The 26,927-nt window shown below is 46.7% G+C and overlaps 1 protein-coding gene and 1 long non-coding RNA gene across 20 annotated transcripts in view; both read right to left on the reverse strand.

The window, feature by feature from the left end:
- Positions 1–26,927, reverse strand: part of SEPTIN6 (septin 6) — an 81,340-nt gene that overhangs the window by 22,555 nt on the left and 31,858 nt on the right. For all 19 annotated transcript variants that reach the window (XR_013412519.1, XR_013412516.1, XR_013412521.1 and 16 more), the window contains 4 exon segments: positions 26,483–26,678; positions 15,977–16,163; positions 12,060–12,221; positions 2,774–2,870 (listed from right to left, as the gene is read on the reverse strand). Coding sequence is in view for 12 of the 19 variants with exons in the window: in XM_015128092.2 (XP_014983578.1) it covers positions 2,774–2,870; positions 12,060–12,221; positions 15,977–16,163; positions 26,483–26,678 (642 nt within the window). In the remaining 7 variants the exon portion in view is untranslated.
- Positions 18,085–20,756, reverse strand: LOC144338811 (uncharacterized). The gene is made up of 2 exons (XR_013413199.1): positions 20,080–20,756; positions 18,085–19,757 (listed from the first exon to the last, which is right to left on the reverse strand). It is a non-coding gene; the product is annotated as an uncharacterized LOC144338811 (long non-coding RNA).

Here is a 26,927-nt window from a genome sequence, read left to right on the forward strand (position 1 = left end):
ACTCTGGAAGGAAGAATAGTAATTTATCAGCCAGAGAAGGGAATGGTGTTTGCAAGGTGTCAATGAGGTTAGGCAAGGTTATGTAGCTAGTAAGTTGCAGAGTTAGGGCTCAAACCCAGGCAATGTAGGGGAGGTGACAAAGTCTCCAAATAATAAGGGGAAAGAACTAGGATATTGATAGATGACAGTGACAAGGAGGGGTGTGGACTGCAGGCATGGCCCACCTGGATGGTAGAAGCTTCCAAGGAGGTGGTTTCTTTAGAGGGTAGATAATGGCCTGACAGTAGCAATGGTGACTAGGAGCAAGGGGACCCCACTTTCTGGCCTGTGTGAACAAGTCCCCTCTTCAAAAGAGTGCAAGCAAAGGTCTGCAATTTTGGGCAGTGGTCAAGAATGACAGATGTGGACCAAGTCATAGCAAAATCGATTTCTGGCTAGACCAGGTCACAAGCAGTACTTTGTCAAGGTGGCTACAGGTATGGCTTCACTGTGTCGGATGGTGGTATTTGGCCTGAACAAGTAGGAAAAATGGTGTCTGAAGTGATGAGCAGGCAGTCACCCCAGATTCTGTCTTGCAGAGTCTGGAAGAGGGTAGTGGGGGCAGAGAGGGGCCTGGGATAAGTGGGTCAGCTGTAGTTGAAGCAGACTGCCTTGTGGTCATCAGTCTTTCCAAAGCCCGAATCAGCTCACATAATCCTTCTGCTTAAGACCCACTGAATTAGGAATAAAGCCCCCTGCTGTCATAGAACATAGGCTAATATTAAAGATGACATCAGTAAGACAACTTCTCAGGACTATGCTATATGCAACTTCTCAGTACTATGCTATATGCCATCTCCTCTTCCATCTCTGGACAGTGATCTCTGATGGTGAGTCAGAAGGAGTGCCTCCAAGGCCCCTGCAGGCTACCTAAGCAATATACAACTTCTTCCTCATTCAAGCAGAGCAGTCAACTTAGACTTACAAGAAAAACTTTCAAAGCCCCCTTTATTGTTTAGGTTCAGGGTAGTCCACGTCAGATGAAGTAAGTCATTGGAACCATGTCTACTGGCTTCTCCTCATCTCACTTTAGGTTCCTGTTTCTCAGACCACAAGTCCATTCCCAGGGTGGGACTGTGGGTCCAGAAACCATTTGCAAACGTTCCTAGTGGAGCAACCCCAGCTCCGAACAGCAGAGAAGACCAGAACTTAGCACAGCTCTGATAACCAGTCTTGTCCTACCTATAGAAAATCCAGCTATTGTCAGTGGGTCTGCGGGGTGTTCTAAAACATGCCAGCCTTCATATGTGATGCGGACAACTCGCCACCCACTTTCAGGTGTTTCCCCAGTGGTAGGGATGAGGTTACAGAGAACCAGCCACTCTTTCACACGATGCCCCTATCAGCCACGGCCCGTTTCTAGCTGTAGACTCTCAGGACCAAAGACCTCTTCTACCCACAGCACTGTCCTTGGCCTTGTCTTATGCACTGAACTGACTAGCCCTGAGGGTAAGTTAACATATGTCAGACAGATCCCAGAAGGAACTTTCCTGAGTGTAATACAATATGTCTGATTGCTTTTCAATTGTGAAATAATCATACATTCAAAAGAGAGCATGAAATATGTATGTGCAATTTAAAGAATTTTTGAAAAATTAACACCAATGTCTCCACAACTCAGGTTAAACATTACCAGTATCTTGGAAGCCCCTGAGTGCCCTTTTCCAATCTCATCCTCCTTTATCCCCCCACTCCCCTGGCAGAGACTTAACCCCTCTCCTGACTTTGGAGAGTATCATTCCTTTGTTTTCTTTACAGTTTTACCTCTCATGTATGCATTCCTAAAAATATATATCTTGTTTAGTTTTGCCTCCTTTTGGAATTCATACAAAGGGAATCCAATGGTATGTTTCTTTCTTTTTTTTTTCAATCTCGCTCTGTCGCCCAGGCTGGAGTGCAGTGGCGAAATCTCAGCTCACGGCAATCTCTGCCTCCTGGGTTCAAGCGATTCTCTTGCCTCAGCCTCCTGAGTAGCTGGGACTACAGGCACATGCCACCATGCCTGACTTTTTTTTTTTTTTTTGTATTTTTAGTAGAGACGGGGTTTCACCATGTTGGCCAGGTTGGTCTTGAACTCCTGACTTCAGGTGATCTATCCGCTACGGCCTCCCAGAGTGCTAGGATTACAGGAGTGAGCCACTGCGCCCAGCCCCAATATGTAGTTTTTTAAAATCCCTTACCCCCTTCCCACCCTCCCATTATCCAGTCTTTTTTTTTTTTTTTTTTGTACTTTTAGTAGAGATGGGGTTTCACCATGTTGACCAGGATGGTCTCGATCTCCTGACCTCGTGATCCGCCTGCCCCGGCCTCCCAAAATGCTGGGATTACAGGCGTGAGCCACCACGTCCGGCCTATCCAGTCTATTTTAATGAATATCTGGATTGTTTGTAATTATTTGTCATTACAAACAACACTACTGTGAACATTCTTGTGCATTTCCTGGTGCACTTGGGCAAGAACACAGGCTTTCTCGCACACTCCTTCCTACCTTGCAAGTCTTTGTGTTTAGGAATACTTTTCCCATGAGAGACAGAGGAAGCTTGCTCCCATCAGGGCATCCCAGTATGGAGCCAGAGTTAGCTTCCTAGTGACCCCTATGGCTATTTGGGACCCATGCCAAATGAGCAGAGACTTGGGACAGTTTAGAAACTTGTCATATAGTGGCTGGGGGCAAACAAAGAGGCAGACAAAAGGGGTTTCCTACATGTAGCCCCTCTCCCGGAGACTCACTCACCCTGCACAGTGCCCCAAGGATACTGCCGCGCCCTCATCATCTTGTTGCCTATCTTCAGTTCTTCTGTGCTGCCGATGACAGCAAACGGCAGGTGGGCCTGAAACCGAAGGCAAACGAAAGCTGAGAACTGCAGAGGAAAGGCACTGAGTGTTACACAACCCAACTGCTGTTGGTCTCTGGGGCCCCAGACCCTCACCCTGCAATGTCCCTCACTGTCATCATCACCAACAAGCATTTATTAAGTTCCCAAACTATGTGAGGATAAGAGGCCTAGTCCAAGCTTCTGCTGTTCAGAAATTCACAATAGAGGGTAACAATGACATGGCTGAATGCATAGGGAACAAAGAGAGAAAATAAGCAGAATAATACGCAGACACACAGATTACCAAGCTATTCGCTATTCATAGTTACTGCTGACGGCAAGAGCCTTTGGAAGATGGGGGAGTGGAATGAGGGGGGTTCTGTGTGGATAGAGAGGATAAAGGAGTACCGAAGGGTCTCAGATCACTGGCCCTTCTCCCTCCCTGGTGTGCAAGAGCCCCAAGACTAGGTCCATACTGAGACCACAAAGCTGACTGAGCTGTATTGTCCTTGTTCTCATCCTTCCCTGGAGAAAGAGCTGACACTGAACTCGTGAGCCTAGAAGGCAAGTCACTAAGGATTTACTCACATGACCGTGCTGGGTGCTGCTGTAGGTGCTATAAGGCAGATAGAAGCAGCAGAAGACATGCTCCCTCGCCCTCTAGGAGCTTACAGTCTAGTTGAGGGAGCCCAAATTACATAACTCAAGTCATATAAGATAGTATGTGATCAAGGGCTCAAGTATATGGTCTGGTGCCCTGTACATAGCAGGTGCTTAATAACTACTTCCTGAATGGCTGTGGTAAGGCTAGGGAAAGAGGAAAGAAAGGCAAAGGACAAATAGGTTTATGAGCTTGGTGCTCACAGGGGGAATGAGGAGCTTGGCCTGGCTTTATGGGTCAGAGAAGAGAGAGCTGCCCCGACTTGGTAGTGTGGGGCCTGGGAAACACTCACAGAGCCCCAGTCCACAAGGAGCTGGCCAGCCTGTCAGTGCTGAGTCACCACAGCCAAATGGAACTACGGAATCAATGTTTACCGACCAGGTGAGCCCAGGCGGGGCTTTGCCCAAAAGGGCTTTACACCAACAGGTAAAGAGCCTATGGGGAAAGTTTCTTAGCCTGCTTGCAGAAACAGACCATGATCTCAGATATTTTGACCCATTTGCCCACTCACCCTAGCTCCTGTGATATATGCTAGGGATTAAGAACAACGTAATGACAAAAAAGCACAGAGCCTGGCCCCGGAGACTGCACAGTGTGCCCAGGGAGAAAGCCATCCCGACAATGATCAGACAGCAAGATGAGGGTTGTGCCAGAAGTGGAGGTTGCAGTGAGCCGAGATCGCACCACTGCACCCCAGCCTGTGTGACAGAGCAAGACCCTGTCTCAAAAAAAAAAAAAAAAAAAAAAAAAAAGATCAAGGTCGTAAACAGGGCTGGAGTAACACAGAAGAGGGAGCAATTAACTTCGTGGGAAGTCAAATAAGTCGTTTCAGAGTAGGTAGTGGCAATCATACTAACAGCGTTAGCATTAGCAATAATTTGTTAAGCCCTATGCACTGGGTACCAGCTGCTTTACATGGTATTGTCTCACTGAATCTCTACGACAACACTATATGGTAAGTTGCCTTATTATTCTCCTCTTTAGATGGGGAAACTGAGGTCTGGAAGGGCTAAGGGACTTGCCAGCAGGCACACAATAGTAAGGAACAGAATGAGGTATGGAATCCTGGTCTCTCTGACTTCAAAGCCCACCCCTTGCTGGTCTGCTACTTCCGTTTAGGGGGTTCAAGCAGTAGATGAGGTGAGTACTCTAAACCCTGGGGGAACTAGTTGTTCAAGACCAGATTATCAGAGGCAATTCAATTCAGGGAAACCCACAGCAAATCTGTTGCTTGTTTGTTTAATCCACAGGCTGATGTCACAGCCAATCCTTCCTCTCCATTCTCCTCTAGCTCTGGACCCCAAAAATGTCCTTCAGAGCAGAAGAACACAGACTTTCATCAGGAGCTCAGCTCCAGGACCTCCACCAATCCCTTCAATTGCTTGGCTGCCAGCTGAAGCTGCTCTTCTTTCACCTTCTCGCCTCTCAGCTGCTATCAGATGATCATCTCAGCCTCTCTCCAACCCCTCCCCACTCCACTGACTGTCCCATAAATCTGGACATGGGAAAGAGGAGGTTATGGATATGGAAGGTGGGTGTGGGGTGGAGGTGAGAAATGTTTCATCCATTCTGGGAGGGGAATGACCAGAAGAGTAACTGGGCAAGTGACACACAGGGCATTTGGGAAGCACTGAATTCGTGAAAATGCTGCCCAAGGGCCTAAGCATCTCCAGTCTTTGCCAGGAGGGTTGATCTGGCCACAATTCATTCCCACTCAGGGACCTAAGACATATCGGGAGCCTCGAATCCACCCCTAAACACTTTCTGGGAAAACATTTCCCCTGCAGAGACCCCACAGCTTCAGCCACATGACACAGAAGAGCCAAGGGGCGGCGAATGCAGAGAGCTAGACTGAGGGAGGAGGTGATAAAGAAAAACCACGTTGTAGCACTCCCTCATCCTGGGCTCTCAGCTGTAAGTGATGGAGGAGGAAGGCATGTGAAGTGGGAGGTGCTTCTCCGAGCTCGAGAAAAAAAAAAAAAAGAAGAAGAAAACAAAGGCATACAAAAATGTCAGTATTCCCTCGGGCCTGTTCCATTTTTATCATCAAGAGACACTGTCAGAATGATAGGGTGACTTGCTTCCCCCTCTTTCTCAAACTGCTGTCATTTTATTCTTCTAGCTCAAAAATATAGCCCCAGCCCTCCCACGGCACACTCCTTTGCAGCTGGCCTCAGTCTGTTTTGATAAGTATATGCAAGGTAGGCATTTCCCAGCGGTCTCCTTTCGTTTGACTTTCACAGCATCCTTCTATGGCAATGATTAAAAGATCCATTCATGAGTTGGGGGAACTGGGATACAGGGAGGTTAAACGAGTTGCCTAAGTCCCTAACCCGCATGCCCAGATCCTCTGAAGCAGCAGCAAGGCCACCGAGCTTTGGCTGCCAACCTCTCCCAGCCACCTAGGGTGGCCCGCACTCTGCCTCCTGGATACATGGCATCCGCTAGAAGGAAGCAAACCATGACAAGCAGGAAATCATGGGGACCAGGCTCTGGCCCTCTGTTCCACTGCTTTTGAGAGACAGATGGCTTTGACAACCAGAATGGAGTCGAGCGGAGCAGAGAGCAGATACCCACCCTCCCCCCGCACCACCACCGACCATACTCCTAGGTCCTACCAGTGGGATCCAAATCTGAGGCTGGGCTTTCTGCTATTTTTCCCAGGTCTCTGTAGGAAACTGACAGACAGGGGTGACATTTTCTATGTGTGGACCCAGGGAGGAGACTCTGTTAGATGCAGGGCAGTGTTGCTGCTGAAACACAAACAGCCCTCTCAGGGGAGTCTGTGTAAATCTCTCACTCAGACTTCCAATGAGGCGCCCTCGGATGTCAGATTTCCCAGTGTCAGAAAACTCCAACAAGAGATAGTCTCAAGCCTCTCTTGGGAGTCCATTCCTAGATTCACTGTCTGTCTTAGTGCATTTTGTCTTGCTACAATAAACTACTTGAGACTGAGTAATTTATCAACAATAGAAATTTATTCCTCATAGTTCTGGAGGCTGGGAGGTCCAAGATCAAGGCACCAGCATCTGGTCTGGTGAGGACCTTCTTGCCACATCCTCACACAGCAGAAGGACCAGCTAGCCCAACACTGCATGATGTCTCTTTAAAAAGGGTCTTCGGCCAGGCGTGGTGGCTCATGCCTATAATTCCAGCACTTTGGGAGGCCGAGGCAGGTGGATCACGAGGTTAGGAGTTCAAGACCAGCCTGGCCAAGATGGTGAAACCCCCATCTCTACTAAAAATACAAAAATTAGCTGGGCGTGGTGGTGGACGCCTGTAATCTCAGCTACTCGGGAGGCTGAGGCAGAGAATTGCTTGAACCTGGGAGGCAGAGGTTGTGGTGAGCCAAGATCACACCACTACACTGCAGCCTGGCCGACAGAGCAAGACTGCATCTCAAAAAAAAAAAAAAAGGCCTTCATCCCATTAACAAGGGAGGAGCCCCTCATGGCCCAATCACTTTTTTTTTTTTTTTTTTAAAGACGGAGTTTCACTCTTGTTGCCTAGGCTGGAGTGCAATGGCACAATCTCAGCTCACTGCTGCAACCTCCGCCTCCCGGGTTCAGGTGATTCCCCTGCCTCAGTCTCCCGAGTAGCTGGGATTACAGGCGCCTGCCACCATGCCCAGCTAATTTTAGTATTTTCAGTAGTGACGGGATCTCGCCATGTTGGCCAAGCTGTTCTTGAACTTGGGTGATCCACCTGCCTCAGCCTCCCAAAGTGCTGGGATTACAGGCATGAGCCACCGCGCCCAGCCAGGCCCAATCACTTCTTAAGGGCCCTTTTTTTGTTTTTTCTTTTTTTGTTTTTTGTTTTTGAGACAGTCTCACTCGGTTGCCAGGCTGGAGTGCAGTGGCGTGATCTTGGCTCACTGCAACCTCCACCTCCCGGATTCAAGTGATCCACCTGCCTCAGCCTCTCGAGTAGCTGGGACTACAGGCGTGTGGCACCATGCCCAGCTAATTTATCTTTTTCTTTTTTTTTGCAATGGAGTTTCGCTCTTGTTGCCCAGGCTGGAGTGCAATTGCGTGATCTCAGCTCACCACAACCTCCACCTCCTGGGTTCAAGCAATTCTCCTGCCTCAGCCTCCTGAGTAGCTGGGATTATAGGCATGCACCACCATGCCCAGCTAATTTTGCATTTTTAGTAGAGATGGGGTTTCTCCATGTTGGTTAGGCTGGTCCCAAACTCCCGACCTCAGGTGATCCGCCTGCCTCAGCCTCTCGAGTAGCTGGGATTACAGGCATGAGCCACCGTGCCTGGCAATTTTTTGTATTTTTAGTAGAGACAGGGTTTCACCATGTTGGCCAGGATGGTCTCGATCTCTTGACCTCTTGATTTGCCCACCTTGGCCTCCCAAAGTGCTGGGATTACAGGTGTGAGCCACTGTGCCCGGCCCCCACCTCTTAATACTATCACACTGGCCACATTTGAATTTTGGAGGGGACACAATCAAACCATAGCACCACCTTTACTGACTTGTGTCTAACTTAAATTCTTCTTGGTACATTGTAAAGTACTTAATAATCCAATTGGCATGAGTTACTTTATTCTTATTTCACCACATCCATTATACTTGGGAGGCTAGGTGACTGTCTTCCTTAACCCAGTGAAATAGACAATGTCAGAACTCTTTATTCCTCATCTAATGATAATATTCTGATTGGGCTTGCTTCCCTCCCAGAGTGGACAGTGTTTCCCAGTTATGTTAGTCCCCATTTCAGGCTTCTGCTGGTGACTGAACAAGACCATTGGCTGATTTGCTCTCAAGTCAACCACTGGTGATTCCTGCAAAAGTACATGGAAACAATGGAAATACCACTGCTGTCTCAGAGGAAGGGATGGACTTGTGTCTATGGGTCTCCCTGTGACCCTACTGTTCAGCCATGTGCTCTCACTGGACCCAAATGTCAACTGCCTTTGTGGGAACCAAACCCCAGACCTCACAAATGGACAACTAATGGAGCTTAGTCAAATAAGTAACTGGGCCTTTTTGCTGGTCCTGGTCATGGTTTGAGCCATGCAAAGAACATCATTAAATTTAAAACAACATAGCAATTTTCAGTATTAAAGTCTACAACCTTGAGAGATATCAGAGTATGAGTTGAAAATAGCATGCAACAAGACCTCGCTCTCCCTTCCCTTCCCCCTCAATCTAAAATAAGGTTTTCTGGAGTCACCCATAATCCAAGGTGGTGGCTGGGACCTCATTACTCTCATTTCCTGCCATAAAAATCCCTCATGGTGACAGACAGGACATTGTCCAGTCTTCTCCACTCAGGCAACAGCCTTCTTCCACTTCTTCCAATCCAGCTCCTATGACAACTGGCTGGGATGGCTGAGGCTGTGGGGTTGGAGTCAAATCCAAAATGAAAGACCAGCACCAATTCCTCCTACCACCCAAGCCTAGGTCCTGAGGATGCAGTTTCATACACCACGGCTTGTGTGAAGACTCTGGGGACTTTTGACGTAGTTGTTCGGTGGCAGGCAGGCTAAGCAATCGTCTGTGTATATTTGATAGCACCCTCTTTCCCATCACAGCGCATGTAACACAAAGCACTCACATGCAAGCTCCTCTCACAGGCATGCCAATTCCAGGCACACTAGATGTGGGGCCACTCCTCTCTTTCCCACTCAAAAAAACCACGTGGATTAGCCGAGCAAGGTGGTGCATGCCTGTGGTCCCAGCTACTCAGGAGGCTGAGGCAGGAGGATTACTTGAACCCAGGAGGTGGAGGCTACAGTGAGCTGAGATTGATTACATCACTGCACTCCAGCCTGGGCGACAGCGCGAGAGCCTGTCTCAAAAAAAAAAGAAAAAAAGAAAAAGAAAGAAAAAAAAAGCACAGTGGGATGCAAGGGAGTAAGTGGTGAGTGATTTATAATAGGGATAATCCTGAATCCATTGGAATTCCCTCCCTCCCTCCCTCTTTCTCCTTCCTACCTTCCTTCCTTCCACTGGAATTCCCTCCTTCCCTCCCTCTTCCCTCTCCTCCTTCCTTCCTTTTTGTTTCTTTCTTTCTATTTAGTTTTTTTTTTCTTTTTTCTTTTCTTTCCTTTCTCTCTCTTTCTGGATTATTTTTTTTTTTTGGTGAGACAGGGTGTTGCTCTGTCACCCAGCCTGGAGTAGTGCAGTGGCACGATCAGGGTTCACCGCAGCCTCAACTTCCCGGGCTCAAGTAATCCTCCCGCTTTAGGCCGCCCACCGACCAAGTAGCTGAGACTACAGGTGTATGCCACAGCACTAGTTAATTTTTTTTTTTTTTTTTTTGAGATTGAGTTTTGCTCTTGTTGCCCAGGCTGGAGTGCAAAGGTGCAATCTCAGCTCACTGCAACCTCTGCCTCCCTAGGTTCAAGCGATTCTCCTGCCTCAGCCTTCCAAGTAGCTGGGATTACAGGCATGCACCACCACACCCAGCTAATTTTGTCTTTTTAGTAGAGACGGGGTTTCTCCATGTTGGTCAGGCTGGTCTCGAACTCTTGACCTCAGGTGATCCACCCACCTCGGCCTCCCAAAGTGCTGGAATTACAGGCGTGAGCCACTGCGCCTGGCCACCAGTTAATTTTTTTTTTTTAATTTCAGTAGAGATGAGGTCTTGCTATGTTGTTCAGCCTTGAATTTTGTTTTTCAAAGTGAAACACAATTATGAGTAATAAAGGACCCAAAATTCCTTCTCAGCCATAACAGCATGCTTGACAACTGCTGTTGCCTAGCTTGGGGGTTTCCAGCCTTGAGGTTGAGCCTACCCTAGGCTCAGTAGGAGGCCAGAGCTGAGCTGAGAACAGAGCCCAGGATGACTGTCACTCCTAATCCACGAGGTACAAAGATGTGGTTCTGTGTGACATCTTGAGATGGCTGACAACTCTCAGTCCCTATTTATTCTTAGCAAAGCAAACCACAAGCCTGAAAGCTGCTTGGTGACTTAGGGCATCAGTGTTCAGAAGGTCTCTATGGCGACTGATGTCCTGAGGTGACTAGACGCTTCCAGACATCAGTGCCGGTGGCACCTAGACAACACTTCTCACGAGGCTCCCGTTTTTCTGCAGACTAGGCTGTCTCTTCATAACAGAGCCTAGTTTCCATCAAAATGCCCTGACTTCTCGAGAGGACAAGCACTAATCTTTTTTAATTTTTCCATGCCCATGGCCGGTCAGAGAAGACCTATCTCCACCTGCCACGCTCCAGAGAACCTTACCCTTGAACCAGATTTGTCTAAGGTGGTGATGGTGATAACAAACACATCTCGGGTGTACTGATGGACAGGAAGTCAGGCGAGACAATGACTTGCTGCCCTGCTATGCTAATTTGTTGGCCAATTCATAGGAGGTGGCAGCTGATGTTGTAATGATAACTTAGAGGGCAGTGGCAGCAGGAAAGTTTTCTAAAAATGGCTTTTATTACAAGGCTTTCCTGAGTTTGGCTATACCCAGGCATTATGTCATTAGGAAAAACTGATGCCACTCAATAGAGAAAAAGAAATCTGTTCCCAAAGCAGACGCTTTCTGAAAGCTATTAGCTGTCTGCTTGAAATCACAACATTGAAGATTTCACAGCAACAGCAACACATTGTAAGGAAGCATTAGGAGATGTTTGCCTCTCTGCCTTCTTTATTAGTCATTCCTCTAGTAGGGAAAAGTGGGGGAGGAGAGGAAAGATGGCAAGGTTTCTTTTTTTTTTTTAAATTCATTCACACTTAATAAAGCAAAACATAACCCTGATTTTTTTTTTTTTTTTTTTTTTGAGATCAGTCTCGCTCTGTCGCCCAGGCTGGAGGGCAATGACGTAATCTTGGCTCACTGCAACCTCTGCCTCAGCCTCCAGAGTAGCTGGGATTACAGGCGCACACCACCACGCCTGGATAATTTTTGTATTTTTTAGTAGAGACGGGGTTTCGCCATGTTGGTCAGGTTGGTCTCAAACTCCTGACCTCAGGTGATCCACCCGCCTCAGCCTCCCAAAGTGCTGGGATTACAGGCCTGAGCCACCATGCCCAGCACACCCTGATATTTAAAAATAACATCTCTCGGTTGCAGTGAGCTGAGATTGTGCCACTGTACTCCAGCTTGGGCAATGGAATGAGATCCTGTCTCAAAAAAAAAAAAAAGAGTAAAAGAAAAAAAAAAGAGTTAACTACACTAAGATGGATGGTGAAGATGTTTTGCTGCTCTTTGGTAAAATAATAATAATAAAGGGGTCAGCGTGGTGGCTCACACTTGTAATCCCAGTACTTTGGGAGGCTGAGGCAGGAGGACTGCTTGAGCCCAGGGGTTCAAGACCAGCCTGAGTAACATAGCAAGACCCCGTCTCTACAAAACATTAAAACATTAGCCAGGTGTGGTGAGTGCACCTGTAATCTCAGCTACTTGGGAGGCTGAGGCAGGAGGATCCCTTGAGCCCAGGAGTTCAAGGCTGCAATGAGTTGTGATCACACCACTGCACTCCAGCCTGGGCAACAGAGCAAGACTCTGTCTCTAAAACAAATTAAAATAATGATAATCATCATAAAAAGCAAATGGTCAGGAAATTGCTCCCACTCACATTCATGGTTCCATTGATCTCTGCTACTGACTCATCATCTGTAGGAAACTGATAGATCTGGACTCCGTTGCTGACAAGCTCGCTGGTGATTTTGATTTTGAACTTCGTTAGCTCACTCTTCGAAATGGCATCTGCTTTGGCAATGATGGGGATGATGTTCACCTAGGGAGAGGAGGGCAAAGCGGGGTCATTGTTGGTAACCTGCAACTGATAGCAGCATCACCTAAGACTTCCACCAGCTGCCAGAGGGAGCCGCTCAGCCCAGTGGTCAAGGACTGGCCGCTTCTGTAGCCAAATGACAATACAATAAACGACAAGTACTAACTGTGCTAGGCACTGAACTAAGTGCTTTACATGAATTAGCACAATTAATCCTGACAATAACCCTTCTTTCCAGGAGGTATTATTACTATTTTGCCAATGAGAAATTAAGGCATAGGGAGGTTAAGTAACTTGTCCAAGGCCATGGAGCAGGTAAGTAGCAGAACTGGGATTCGAATCCAAACTCAGCCTTATTCCTAAGTCCATAGCCTTAAGCATGAGCTGTCTACCAGTTCAGATCCAAACTGATGAGCTGTATGATATCTTGGTATCAAGGTTACTGCTTGGGAGATATGAAGCAGAAAGGTGATAGCTGGGAATCTGTGGCTGACAGGGGAGAGGTGGCCTCTTCTTGCTAACAGTAAATTGTTCCAACCCATCGAGTCCGGGCTAGCCCCAGCCGGGCATGATATGGACCCACATGAGAGATGGCAGGGAAAGGAGGCAGGACAGTGCTCAGCGAGGATGTACACCTGGCTTTCTTTCTGGCAAGAGACACTGAATAACCAACTCGGTTAGGTGAGGAAGAACCTCTAGTTACAATTTGATCTGAGACTTATGCAAAAAGAATTATACTGCCTGAGTCTCATGATTAATTTCTGAGTAAGAAAAGCAGTATAAATGCCCAATTTCAGGCATCAGGAGAAAGGCCTAATGCCAACCAAAAGTTCAGTCCACCTGAACCCTAATCCTTGAAATTGCTCCAAGAAGGGACAAGGCTTTTACTGTCAGAAGGTAAAGAAACTTGAAATGCACGCGTGTTTGTGAGACAGAGCACACTAAGGTCAAGTTGACATGGAGAGCATAATCATTCCTGCCAGGAGACTCCAACAGGGGGGTGGGGGGGGGAGTGGGGGGCATAGGTGGCACTCAGGCCCCGGGCTCTGAAAGGGGAGTCTGGGAGCACCAGACGTGAAAGATAAATCCTGCCTCCTTTGCACTTTGGCTTAGGAGTGCCTCTGAAGGCTGATACCACACAGGTGGTGGGTCAAAGAAAGACTGAACCTTGGAGGCACCTCCCTTGAAGTCTTTCGCGGGCAGAGGGGTCAATGCCCTTGCCAAGATGAAACAGCAGGCAGAGCCTATTCTCCTTGGCACTTTCGCCAAGTCCCCATTGACACACCATAAACATATATCAGGCCGGGAGCAGTGGCTCATGCCTATAATCCCAGCACTTTGGGAGGCCGAGGGGTGGATCACCTGAGGTCGGGAGTTTGAGACCAGCCTGGCCAACATGGTGAAATCCTGTCTCTACTAAAAATAAAAAGTATCCGGGTGTGGTAGCGCATGCCTATGATCCCAGCTACTCGGGAGGCTGAGGCAGGAGAATTGCTTGAACCCGGGAGGCGGAGGTTGCGGTGAGCTAAGATCGTGCCATTGCATTCCAGCCTGGACAACAAGAGTGAAATTCCATCTCAAAAAAAATTAATTAATTAATTTAAAAATATATATATATATACAGACACACACATATATATCAAAGGTTTAACTCAGCCCATCCACCAGGCCTGCAGCCATGTGGCTCACCAATGCCCCTATACAGGACATGCAGGGCATGGCCACATTTCAAGAGCAGCCTTTTATTCATGGGCCATGAGCCCATTGCTGCAAAAAATGAAAAACCGCTCCTATTCTGATGAGAGCTGAAATTCAGTTTTAGAGTGGATGTGCTACTAAATGGCTGCATGTAAATTCGATTATTATTGTTTGGTATATAGTCTTGCTCTGTCACCCAGGCTGGAGTGCAGTGGCATGATTCCGGCTCACTGCAACCTCCACTTCCAGGTTCAAGTGATTCTCCTGCCTCAGCCTCCCCAGTAGCTGGGATTACAGGTGTGCAACACCATGCCCAGATAATTTTTGTATTTTTAGTAGAGACGGGGTTTCGCCATGTTGGCTTGGCCAGGCTGGTCTCGAACTCCTGACCTCAGATGATCCGCCCACCTTGGCCTCCCAAAGTACTGGGATTATAGGCATGAGCCACCAAGCCCAGCCTAAATTCAGTTTTTGTAAAGTAAAAGACCATGGAGTCAGAGCTAGGTCCAAATCCCAGACCCATTTCAAGTTGTCTGAGGTTGAGCAAGTGACTTGACTTTCTGCCCCTCAATTTCATCATGAGTGAAATGGGAATAGTAATAGTACTCACCGCTGGATTATTGGAAGGAAAAAATAAAATAATGCATATAAAGTACTCATCACAGCATCTGGCACACATTAAATGGTAGGTGAAAATGTAATTAGGCTTTCTGAAGAATCCCGTGATCAATTCTTTTGTAAAGCAAATAATCCTCTAACATGAAGAATCATTGTATAATTTATACATGGTATAGAATTTGCATTTTTAAGTTTTTTGTTTTGTTTTGGCTTTTTTTTTTTTTTTTTGAGACGGAGTCTCGCTCTGTCGCCCAGGCTGGAGTGCAGTGGCCGGATCTCAGCTCACTGCAAGCTCCACCTCCCGGGTTTACGCCATTCTCCTGCCTCAGTCCGGAGATGGGACTACAGGCGCCCGTCACCTTGCCCGGCTAGTTTTTTGTATTTTTTAGTAGAGACGGGTTTTCACCGTGTTAGCCAGGATGGCCTTGATCTCCTGACCTTGTGATCCGCCCGTCTCGGCCTCCCAAAGTGCTGGGATTACAGGCTTGAGCCACCGCACCCGGCCATGGTATTTTTTTTTTTTTTTTTTTGAGATGGAGTCTTGCTCTCTCACCCAGGCTGGAGTGCAATGGCCCAATCTTGGCTCACTGCAAGCTCCACCTCCCAGGTTCATCCATTCTCCTGCCTCAGCCTCCCAAGTAGCTGGGACTACAGGCTCCCGCCACCACGCCTGGCCTTTTTTTGTATTTTTAGTAGAGACGGGGTTTCATTGTGTTAGCCAGGATGGTCTTGATCTCCTGACCTTGTGATCCACCCACCTCGGCCTCCCACAGTGCTGGGATTACAGGCGTGAGCTACCACGCCCAGCCAAGTTTTTCTTAAAGCAAGACGATGCCTGATTCCCACAGCCATCTTTCTCGGGCATTAGAAGCATTATAACATGGGGTCACAGATCTGAGTGTCACAGAATCTGCACTCTACCAGTAGCTAGCAATATGACAATGAGCAAGTCACTTAACCTCTCAGAGCTTCAGTTTTCTCTTCTGTAAAATGAGGCTAACAATAATGTGTACTTCATGGGGTGGGCATATAATGAGGGTTTTAATGTTAACTGCAATCATAAAAGTAATTATTGATAGTAAGAATGGTAACTTTCAAAGTCAAGTTTGCATGTTTGATTCTAGCCAGTTAACAATGGGACAAAGAAAAAACAGCTTTCCATTGCCAAAGCCTTTGCCCTTAGACCCAGGGAGCCGTCTTGCTAGTCTCCAAGACGGATCAGGGCAGAAAGACAGCTCAGGGCAAGCCCATCCCTAGTGCTGGGAAAACAGATCACAAAGTGTATGATGCTGGTGCTGGATCCATAACACCATCTTTATGGAGGGACGGGGAATGAGGGAGAGGATGAGGATGCCACAAATCTCTCCCGGAATCCCACATCTACTTTGCACAAGAGATCAGTAAGGGTGAGCCCCCAGCGCCCCCGCCCCTGCCTCCTATACCTTACTGTCCAGCTTCTTCATAGTCACTAGGTCCAGAGACTTCAGGGAATGACCCGTGGGGGCAATGAAATACAAGCAGACATGGATCCGGGAGTCATGGTAGGTGTGCAGCACTCTTCGGATCTTCAGCTCTTCCTGCAGGTAGGCCTCGAATTGTGCGTCAATGAATTCCACGATGGGCTTGTAGCTAAAAAGGACAGAGGTGAACCCCATCAAAAACTTGGATTTTGACCCTGTCCCTTTTGGAAGTTTCAAATGCCCTCTGTAATCCTGACTCTCTCCCATCCAGCTGCATTTCTCCATCTCCCTTCAGTGGGCCTCCGATCTTGTCAGCGTGGCCACCTTCTTGGTCTCTACGTTGAGCCAAACATATGCCCATCTGTGCACCTTCACTAGAACGCCCCTTTCTCTCTCCTCATCCCAATTCTGCCCTCCCAGACCTCAGGGCTCAGCTTAATGCCCTCCTCCTTCCTACGGCCTTCCCCACTTATGCCAGAAATCCCTTCTGCGAGTCAGGGGCATAACAAGAAATGGCATTCAATTACTTATTGTTGCTTCACAAAGATTCTCTCAACTAGATTGTCTTCCTAAAGGGCAGGGCCTGTGAAGGGCACTTCTCTGTCCCTCAGAGGGTCCCAACACAGCATGGAGCTCACTGGCCGTATCTGTAGAGGGGCTGATTTTCCTCCAAGCTGGGCTCATGTCTTTGCTTCCTTTATGTTGCCCTACAGTGCCTAGATGAGAGCTGGGTACACAGTGGGTAACGAGACCTCTCTTTGGCCCACTGCTGGGCAATCTTGTGAGCACATTCAAGGCTTTTGCTCATTCTTGCTAGGTTTAGTGGAGCTCCCCACTTGGCTCCCCCAAGGTCAAGATATTTTTCTGATTCTCATTTCTGCCAAGGTGGTGACTTTAAAATCTAAGTATTCAGGCCAGGCACAGTGGATCATGGCTGTAATCCCAGCACTTTGGGAGGCTGAGGCGGGCATATCTCCTGAGGTCAGGAGTTCGAGACCAGCCTGGGCAACATGGCAAAACCTCGTCTCTACTAAAAATACAAAAATTAGCCAGGTGTGGTGGCTCATGCCTGTAGTCCCAGCTACTCAGGAGGATGAGGCAGGAGAATCGCTTGAACCCGCGAAGCAGGGGTTGCAGTGAGCGGAGATCACGCCACTGCACTCCAGCCTGGGCAACAGAGTGAGACCCCGTCTCCAAAAACAAACAAACAAACAAACAAAACTAAGTATCCAGGCAAAATCTGGTAAAGCTACTCCCCCCTGCACACCCTGCACACGTGGACACAGGCCTGCCAGCTCACTGAGTCTCCACACACGGCTCCTCTAGGTGGCCCCCAAGTCTTGCCAAGGCTTCTTAAACAACAGTCAGCCCTCTATGTCTCTCTGTCCTGGGCCTCCCTGGGAAACTTCCCTCTCTCCCTTTCCCAGTCCCCTCCCACGTCATCCCTGTCACCCCTACAGCCTCCTTCTGCTTTAACTAGGTCAGCTTAACTCAGCTCTGCCTCTTGTTCTCATCTCTCCTATCTGTCTGCTGCCTCTCTGGCTGAGGGGCTGCCTCCCTTCAGGCTAGAAGAGGCTGGTCATGTGGGCCCAGGGCAGGGAGTTTTCAGATACCGCTGCCAGAACAGAACATGATGATCAAAGGAGGAGCTGGGTCCAGCCAATGCCTCGTACCTGCAGCAGCTCCCAGGCTGAGCCTTTTTGAAAGATCCCCCTAGTAGAGAAGGGGGAAATAGCCTTTTAAAAAAGAATCACAGGATCCTAGATTCTGAGAGCTGCAGCCAGAGCTGAGATCCAGGTTCAGGCTATCTCTGGAGCCCCAGAGAAAAATCTTTTATTTTAGATGGAGTTTCGCTCCGTAGCCCAGGCAGGACTGCGGTGGCGCGATCTCCGCTCACTGCAACCTCCACCTCCTGAGCCCCAGAGAAAACTCTAAAAACACAGTCCTTTCTTTATTCCTTTGATCCCTCTGAGCCACTGTTCTGAAGGGTAATCGCATCAAAGAATCTCTTGGTTGCAAAGATCCTTAGAAGGTTCCTGACGAATTTGGAGTGAGGGTGGGGGATGTATCCCCTAGGCTTATCTAATTAATTTTTGGATGTTTTGCTGATTTGAAATAGTTGATGATGACACTGCTTCATTTTTTTTCTCAATTACATTACTTTTTTTTTTTAACTTCATTTTTTGCTTTGCAGAAGGAATCAAAGGAGGAAAGAAAATAAAGCTAAAAAGTACATTTTTTAGCTCCCCCCGCCCCACCCCGGAATCTGTAGTGATACCCTGTGCCTGTCTTACTGCAATTGCCTCTGGCTCTCGGAAGCTCCCAAAATGTACATGGATCAGACCAGCCAAATCAGCCAATCAGCCACCAGGATTTGGTGCAGACGAATCCTAAATGGGTGATTTCTCTTCGTCTTATTCATCTCTGTATCCTCCACGTCTAGCCTGCTGTCTGGAACATAGTAAAGTTTCCCCTGCTGCTCTGCGTTCCCTCCACCCCCGGCCTTAGTGACTCATCTTCCCACGGTGGCCACCTCTCTCCCACACTCTGTTGTGCTGCTCACTGGACTCCAGTGGGTGGTAAACTAAATCTTTTATTCTTATAGGCTACCTCCTCCCAAACTGCTTCCTTCCTCTAAATGACACCTGACTATCCTTCAGAGATGCTGCTTTTCTCATGTCCTTCTCAACTGGAAATTTCTTCATCTCCACACCAAAGTCCCATGGATGGGCAGAGAGCGCAGCTTTCTTCTAGCTCTTGATTCCCTTGCTCACTGTGATCTCCTCATCTCCTCCATCTTCGACCAAAACCAGCTCCAACAGACTCCATCCCTCCCCATCACTACTGATAATCTTTGACATTTCAAGACAGCCGTTCTTAACACGGGGTTCATGGACCTCCTAGGTTCTGTGAATAGAATTCAGAGGATCTGTGAACTTGGATAGGAAAAAAATACATCTTTTTCACTAATCTCTAACTGAAGTTTAGCAGTTTCTTCAGCTACAGACATAGGTAACAATCTATAGTAATGTTAGCAGTACCTGTGATTTCATAACCAATAGAAATCACTGATACCATCATTTCCCATTCCAGTTGTTGCAAATAGCTCAAAATGGCATTTATACTCATTACATCCAAATTCTGATAATTATTAAGCCTGCATATAGATATTATTACTTCCAGAATTGATAGAGAAGCACATAAGATTACTAAGTCACAATTTTTAAATATTTTAATAACTGTATTTTTAGTATACTTGGTATATTTTAGGCATTTAAAAACATTATTTTGAGAATGAGCCCACAGGCCTCACTAGATTGCTAACGGGGCCAACGGCACAAAATAACCCCTGGTCTAGACAATAATTCTTATTCATTTTGGATAATGATATGTACTATGAAGATACTCCAATAGGATAATGGGATATACATGTGATTGAGGGTTCAACTACTTTAAATACAGTGATCAGGGAAGGCTTCTCTAAGGGTGTGACATTTGAGCCGCAAGGATGAGGATGAGAGAGCCATGGAGAGATCTGGGCGAAGAGCATTCCAGGCAGAGGGAAGAGCAAATGTGAGGATGGTCCTGAGGCAGAAGCCAGTCTGACAGGTTTGAGCAATGGGAAAAAGGCCAGGGAGGTGGGACTTGGTGAACCCAGCTTGAGTAAATTATTCACAGTAGCCCAAAGGTAGAAACAACCCAAATGTCCATCAACTGATGACCGGATAAAGAAAATGTGGAGGCCGGGCGCTGTGGCTCACGCCTGTAATCCCAGCACTTTGGGAGGCCGAGACGGGCAGATCACGAGGTCAGGAGTTCCAAACCAGCCTGACCAACAGGGTGAAACCCCGTCTCTACTGAAAATACAATAATTAGCCAGGCATGGTGGCGGGTGCCTGTAATCCCAGCTACTCAAGAGGCTGAGGCAGGAGAATTGCTTGAACCCAGGAGGCGGAGGTTGCGGTGAGCCGTGATTGAGCCACTGCACTCCAGCCTGGGCAACAGAGCGAGACTCCATCTCAATAAATAAATAAATAAATAAATAAAATAAAGAAAATGTGGAGGCCAGGTGCGGTGGCTCACACCCGTAATTCCAGCACTTTGGGAGACCGAAGCAGACGGATTACCTGATGTCAGGAGTTCAAGACCAGCCCTGCCAACATGGTGAAACCCCACCTCTACTAAAAATACAAAAATTAGCCAGGCATGGTGGTGGGCACCTGTAGTCCCAGCTATGTGCGAGGCTGAGGCAGGACACTTGCTTGAACCTGGGAGGTGGAGGTTGCAGTGAGCCAAGATTGCACCACTGCACTCCAGCCTGGCCACAGAGCGAGATTCCGTCTCAAAAAAAAAAAAAAAAAAAGACTGTGCCTTATTTCTTAGTATCTCTGACACCTCACACTGTACTTGTCACATAGTAGACATTTAAGTTTATAAAGTGGGTAATTAGCCAGGCCTGGTGGTGGGCGTCTGTAGTCCCAGCTACTTGGGAGGCTGAGGCAGGAGAATGGCGTGAACCCAGGAGGCGGAGGTTGCAGTGAGCCGAGATTGCACCACTGCACTCCAGTCTGGGTGACAGAGCGAGACTCCATCTCAAAAAATAAAAATAAAATAAAAAAGTTTATAAAGTGGACTAGGTTTCCACAGCAACTTGGTTCTCAGTCTTGTGAATTCTCTCAAATCTGCCCCTCCTCTCTATCCTCAAAGCTTCTCTTCCTGTTTAAACCCTCATCATCTCTCCCATCCTCAAGAGTTGCCCCTGACCTCCTTGTCCCCCTCTAGACTGGCCTTGTGTATTTCTCCCGGCTCAGACAAGTTTTCTTTTTTATCTCTTTTTCAGAGATGAGGCCTCGCTCTGTTGACCATGTGGGGGAACAATGGCATGATCATAGCTCACTGTGACCTTGAACTCATGGGCTCAAGTGATTCTTCTGCCTCAGCCTTCTGAGTATCTGGGACTACAGGTGTACACCACCACGCCTGGCTAATTTTTTATTTTTTTGTAGAGACGGGGTTTCTTTATGTTACCCCAGGCTTGTCCTGAACTTTTGGGCTCAAGTGATCCTCCTACCTTGGCCCCACAAAGTGTTGGGATTACAGGTAAAAGCCACCACGCTTGACCTAAATTTATTCATGCAATAACACCTATTCTCAGCCGGGCTCGATGGCTCACGTCTGTAATCCCAGCACTTTGGGAGGCCGAGGCGTGCAGATCATGAGGTCAGGAGATTGAGACCATCCTGGCTAACGTGGTGAAACTCCCTCTCTACTAAAAATACAAAAAAAATTTAAAAAAAATTAGCCGTGCAGGGTGGCAGGCGCCTGTAGTCCCAGCTACTCGGGAGGCTGAGGCAGGAGAATGGCGTGAACCCGTGAGGCCCAGCTTGCAGTGAGGCGAGATCACGCCACTGCACTCCAGCCTGGGAGACAGTGCAAGACTCCCGCTCAAAAATAAATAAATAAATAAAATAAAATAAAAGAATACCAATTCTTCCTTTCTCACAGATAACCTCTATTTTCAGTTTGCTGATTACTTTTCCAGACCTTTTTCTATGCATCTACACACACAAATAGAGAGAAATGTTTGTGGTTTTATTGGAGGGAATGGGGCAGATTTACACACATGGCATCATGATCATTCTGCAACTTCTTTTTTTCACTTAACAACATATCCTGGAGATCTAGCCATGTGAGTATATATGGATCTACCTCATTCTATTAAACTGGTAAACACAATTCCATGGTATGGTAATTCCACAGTTTATTTAATTGCTCTGTTTGTAGAAATTTAGACTGTTTAAGTTGTTTTTCATTCCATAACCAAAGCTGCAGTGAACATGCTTTCTGTATGCTTCTCAGGAGCATGCGCAGCTGCTTCTCTAGGCTGCATACTTAAAGGTGGAACTGTTGGGTCATAAATCATTCACATCTAAAATTTTAATAGATACTGCCAAGTTTGCCCTCCAAAAAGTCTACATCAAGTTTCAGTCCCATCAACATGAATGAAATTACCTCGTGTTAGTGGATAATATACCATCTTTTTGTTTTTGCAGATCTGATGGATAAAAAATATTTCATTGTTTCATTTTGCATTTCTCTAATTACTGGGGAAGTTGCATGACCATCATTTCCTATGTTGATTGTACATTAGTATTTCCCCTTCTGTAAACTATTTATTTCTTATTAAATTGTAGAAGCTCTTTTTCCATTTTAGAAGAATCCTTTGTCTATTATTTAGGCTGCAAATATATTCTCCCCATCTGTAGCTTGTTTTTACTTTTGTTTATGGTATCTTTCAATATAAAAGGGTTTTTTATTTTAATGAATTTAAATCCATCAGTCTTTTCTTCTATGACTTTTGAATTTTGCGTCACGATTGGAAAAGCCTTCTCTACCCCCAAAGTTATAAAAATATTCTCTGATGTTTTCTCCTTGTATTTTTAGAAATCTGTTTTTAGTCCAATGGGAATCTATTTTTGTGAATGGTGTTTGTGTGAGAGGGTCTCGTTTTATTTTTTTCCTAAATAGATGGCCTATTTTCCCAGCATCATCTCTTGAATAGTCCATTCTTCCCCTGCTGACTTACATATGCTAAATTTCCATATGAGCAGGAATCTGGTCTTAGACTGACTTTTCTGTTCCACTGCTCTTTTAGCTGTTCTGATGCCTTTACATCCTTACTTTCCATTCACTCAGCAATCACAGTAATCTGGCTTCTACCCACAGTTCCCCTCGAACTATTATTCTGAAATGTATTACTGACCTTCATATCACCAAACCCAATGAATATTTTTCAGTTCTGGTCTTCCTGGATACCACGTATCATTCCCTCCCATATGCTACATGATTTAGCTGTCCCTTGATTCTTCAATCAATAAAAATCATGATCATAATATCTTCAGTTTATGAGGCAGTAACTCTGTGCCAGGTGTTTGAGCATTTCACATTCCACACACGTCAAATGTGCTTCACCACAACTCTCTAAGGTAGGTGTTATTATTATTATTACCATCATCATCATCCCCATTTTACAGATGAGAAAACTGAGGCATAGAAAATGTAAGTACCTTGTTCAAGATCCCTGGGCTAAAAAGACAGCAAGATGAAATTTCAAGCCAGGTCTGAGACCAAAGCCTAGGTTCCTAAGCACTCCCCTCTCCAGCCTGTCCTTCTCAGTCTCTCCCTTAAATCCCCTTTTCTCCAGCATCCTTTTTTATTTTTATTTTTCGAGATGGAGTCTCACTCTGTCGTCTAGGCTGGAGAGACATGGCATGATCTCAGTTCACTGCAACCTCCGCCTTCCGGGTTCAAGCAATTCTTGTGCCTCAGCCTCCTGAGTAGCTGGGATTACAGGCACACACCACCATGCCCGGCTAATTTTTTGTATTTCTAGTAGAGACGGGGGTTTCACCATGTTGGCCAGGCTGGTCTTGAACTCCTGGCCTCAAGTGATCCACCCACCTCGGCCTTCCAAAGTGCTGGAATTACAGGCTTAAGCCACTGTGCCCTGCCTCCAGCATCATTTAAATTGTAGCTTTCCGCAGTATCCGGGCTTAGTCATTCCTCTTCCCAGTTTATGCATGTGCCCTTGTAAAGCGGGATATTCTAATGCCCTGTTTCAATGCAGTTTCACTGACATATCTATGCTAATATGGCCCTAACAGCATGAAGAAAACATTGCTTTTTATTATACATCCCTGGAGCTCACTCCACCCTTGCTCCTAGTGCAGTTTCAAGGAGGCTTTTCATTTCATTTGATTTATTATAAGTATGCATCACATTTATAATCAGGAAGAAACAATAGGGATATCTTAAAAATATAACGGAAGGAGATTTGCCTCTGAGGGGCAGTATCTGTTCAGTCCTCCCAAGCCATTATTATCAAGGCATTGTCCAATGTTAGATATGTTGAATGTATGTAACTGAAAGAATTGTAAGAAATGTAATTGAAGTTTCTGAGCCATCTGCAGCTGAGATTAAGCACTCATAATGTGGCCCAAATATCCTTTCTCCAAAGTTTAATTTATTCTCAACCAAACAAGATTAGCACAATAAGCACGCCTATAAAAAGCAGAGGTGGCCAGGCCCAGTGGCTCATGCCTGTAATCCCAGCAATTTAGGAGGCTGAGGCTGGGGGGGGGGGGGGGAATCACTTGAGGTCAGGAGTTCGAGACCAGCCTGGCCAACATGGTGAAACCCGGTCTCTATTAAAAATACAGAAAAATTAGCAGGGTGTGGTGGTGTGCAACTGAGTCCAGCTACTCTCGGGAGGCTGAGGCAGGAGAATCACTTGAACCCTGGAGGTGGAGATTGTAGTGAGCTGAGATTGTGCCACTGCACTCTAGCCTGGGTGAGAGTGTGTGACTCCAGCTCAAAAAAAAAAAAAAAAAGAAGAGATGTCTTTTTTCTTTTTTCTAGATTTTCAAATGCAAAACAGAACTCAGTTCCATTATTAAGAAGCTACATATATTTATTCATTATAAGGAAGTGAGTGTGGCTGTTGTAGTAGCTTTAAGGGGGAAATAAAAGAATTTGACATAAAGTTCATCTAAGCAGCAAGAGAATCCTGAAAGGATGAGAAGACCCTCTGCTTAAAATGATGAATGGCCCTTTCTGAGATAAGCACATGTGATAACCATGTGACTTCTGGTTAAATGCAGATGGTACCTGACCTACCCCTTATCACGTCCCCATCTCTGAGCCTCACCTAGTCTTCACTCACATACATTCTCAACCCCCCACATCTTTTTGTTTTGTTTTGAGACAGAGTCTTGCTCCGCCGCCCAGCCTGGAGTACAGTGGTGCAATCTCAGCTCACTGCAACCTCTGCTTCCCAGGTTCAAGTGATTCTCCCGCCTCAGCCACCCGAGCAGCTGGAATTACAGGCACCCACCACCACACCCAGCTGATTTTTGTATTTTTAGTAGAGATGGGGTTTCATGATGTTGGCCAGGCTGGTCTCGCACTCCTGACTTCAAGGGATCTGCCCGCCTCAGCCTCCCAAAGTGCTGGGATTACAGGTGCAAGCCACCTTGCCTGGCACCCCAACATCTTTCCTGGACCCCTCCTACCTGTCTGCTTATTCCTGTTCAGTCCCTTTTCAGGATGTCTTTTCCTCCATCTATTGACTTAACATCCTGAGGTTTTTGTCTTTAGCCCAGTGTTCTTCTTACTTTACTCTGATCCCTGGGTGATTTTACACGTGTCCATGGTTGGAACATATCACCTCTACCTTGATAACCCAATCTATATTTCTAGCCTCTTCTGATCTCCATCTCTGTGTGTTCAACTGCCTACTGCTGAAGGTCATTGCGTATCTCAGTATTCCTCAGACAGATCAAACTTGACATGTCCAAAACAGAGCTGATTATTTTGAACCCTGGTTCTCTTATGGAATGCCATCACCAATGCCCACTCTACAAAGCCAGAAATTTGGGCCTCATTCTAGATTTCTCTTTACACTTCACAACCTCACACCAAGTCTCTATCAAGTCTTGTTGATATTTACCTACTCAGTATTCAGCAAATCTGTCTCCTCTTCCCTATCTCAGCACCTATTTTACCTCTTGCCTCGATCATAAAATCTTCTGTGATCTGGCACCTGCGTACCTCTTCAGCCTCATCTCCCCCTGTTTTTTCCCCAAGGTTACTCCAAATGCTAGCCCAGGGGCACAACCAGGTTTTTCCAGCCCTTATGCTTATGCAATTTGAAAGACTCTCTAAGGAAAATAATACAACGTTGTGATTGAACATTAGTTACAGAGCTTTGGAAGGGGCCTGTGCAATCTTCATTAGCTTCACAGTGACTCTGCCCTCTGTCTAGCCAAAGAGAGCAAGCTGCACTTCCCTAGAACGTACCAGAATCCTGCACATCACTTTGCCTTTATACAGGCAGTTAATTCTGCCTGAGATGCCCCTCTCTCCCTTCCCTTGTCTGTCTGGCAAAACAGTTCGTCCTTCAAGAATCAGCTCCGGAGGCACATCCTTTGTGAAGGCTTCCCTGACCTCCCTACGTAGAACTGACTGTTCTCGCCTTTGTGTTCTCGTTGTAACTTGTCGTTTATCTCTTTGTACCCTGTCCTTTATAGAATATCTTAAACTCTATGGAAATTATTTGCTTAAAACTGGTTTTGCCTGTGAGTGCCTCAAGGGCAGAGACTAAGCCATTCCTTTTTAGATGGTCAGAACTCCACAGTACCTGGCGCAAGGTGGGAGCTCAATAAAAGTTTGCCGCATGGAATTGAGACCTGACCCATGTATATTAGAAAGACACCCTTCTTTTGGCAAAGTGAGTGGAGTGGAACAGTTGCTGTAGACAGGGACACTGGACGGGGCCGATGCTTGGGAGGTACCTGCTGCTGCCCACACCATTCTGGGAGGACAGGCCCGGGCCTGGTAACTGTGCTGTCTTCAAGACCCACATGGTGAGTTCCTCTGTGCGGCCCTCTACCAACCTCTCCACCTTTGCCACCCCACCGCCTTCCTTACCTGTCCTCTTTGTTGATCTGGTCCCCAAAGCCAACTGTGCTAACGATCGTGAGCTTTAGCCTCACGTTGCTCTCTTGGAGGTCATAGGTATTAGACTGGAGCTGGACGCCCGGCTGTGTGTGGGTGGCTGGCTCCCCTTCGAACTTGGTGTTGAACAGGGTGTCCATGAGGGTGGACTTGCCCAAACCTGTCTCTCCTGAAAAGCAAAAGGATAAATTATGGTCTGTTCACATAGTGACTATTCAGCCCTTACACATCATGTCTCAGATACACATTTGTTGACATGGGAAAATGAACATGATAAAACATAAAGCAAAAAGCAGATAGAAGCAGATGAACTGTATGATCTCAGTTAAATGAAAAAGACTAACAGGAACGATACAGATGGATCAGTAGTAGTTATCTCAGATAGTAGAATTGAGGTAGTTTTCATTTTATTCTTCCA

This window comes from Macaca mulatta, chromosome X, assembly GCF_049350105.2.
Source record: "Macaca mulatta isolate MMU2019108-1 chromosome X, T2T-MMU8v2.0, whole genome shotgun sequence".
Lineage (NCBI taxonomy): Eukaryota > Metazoa > Chordata > Mammalia > Primates > Cercopithecidae > Macaca > Macaca mulatta.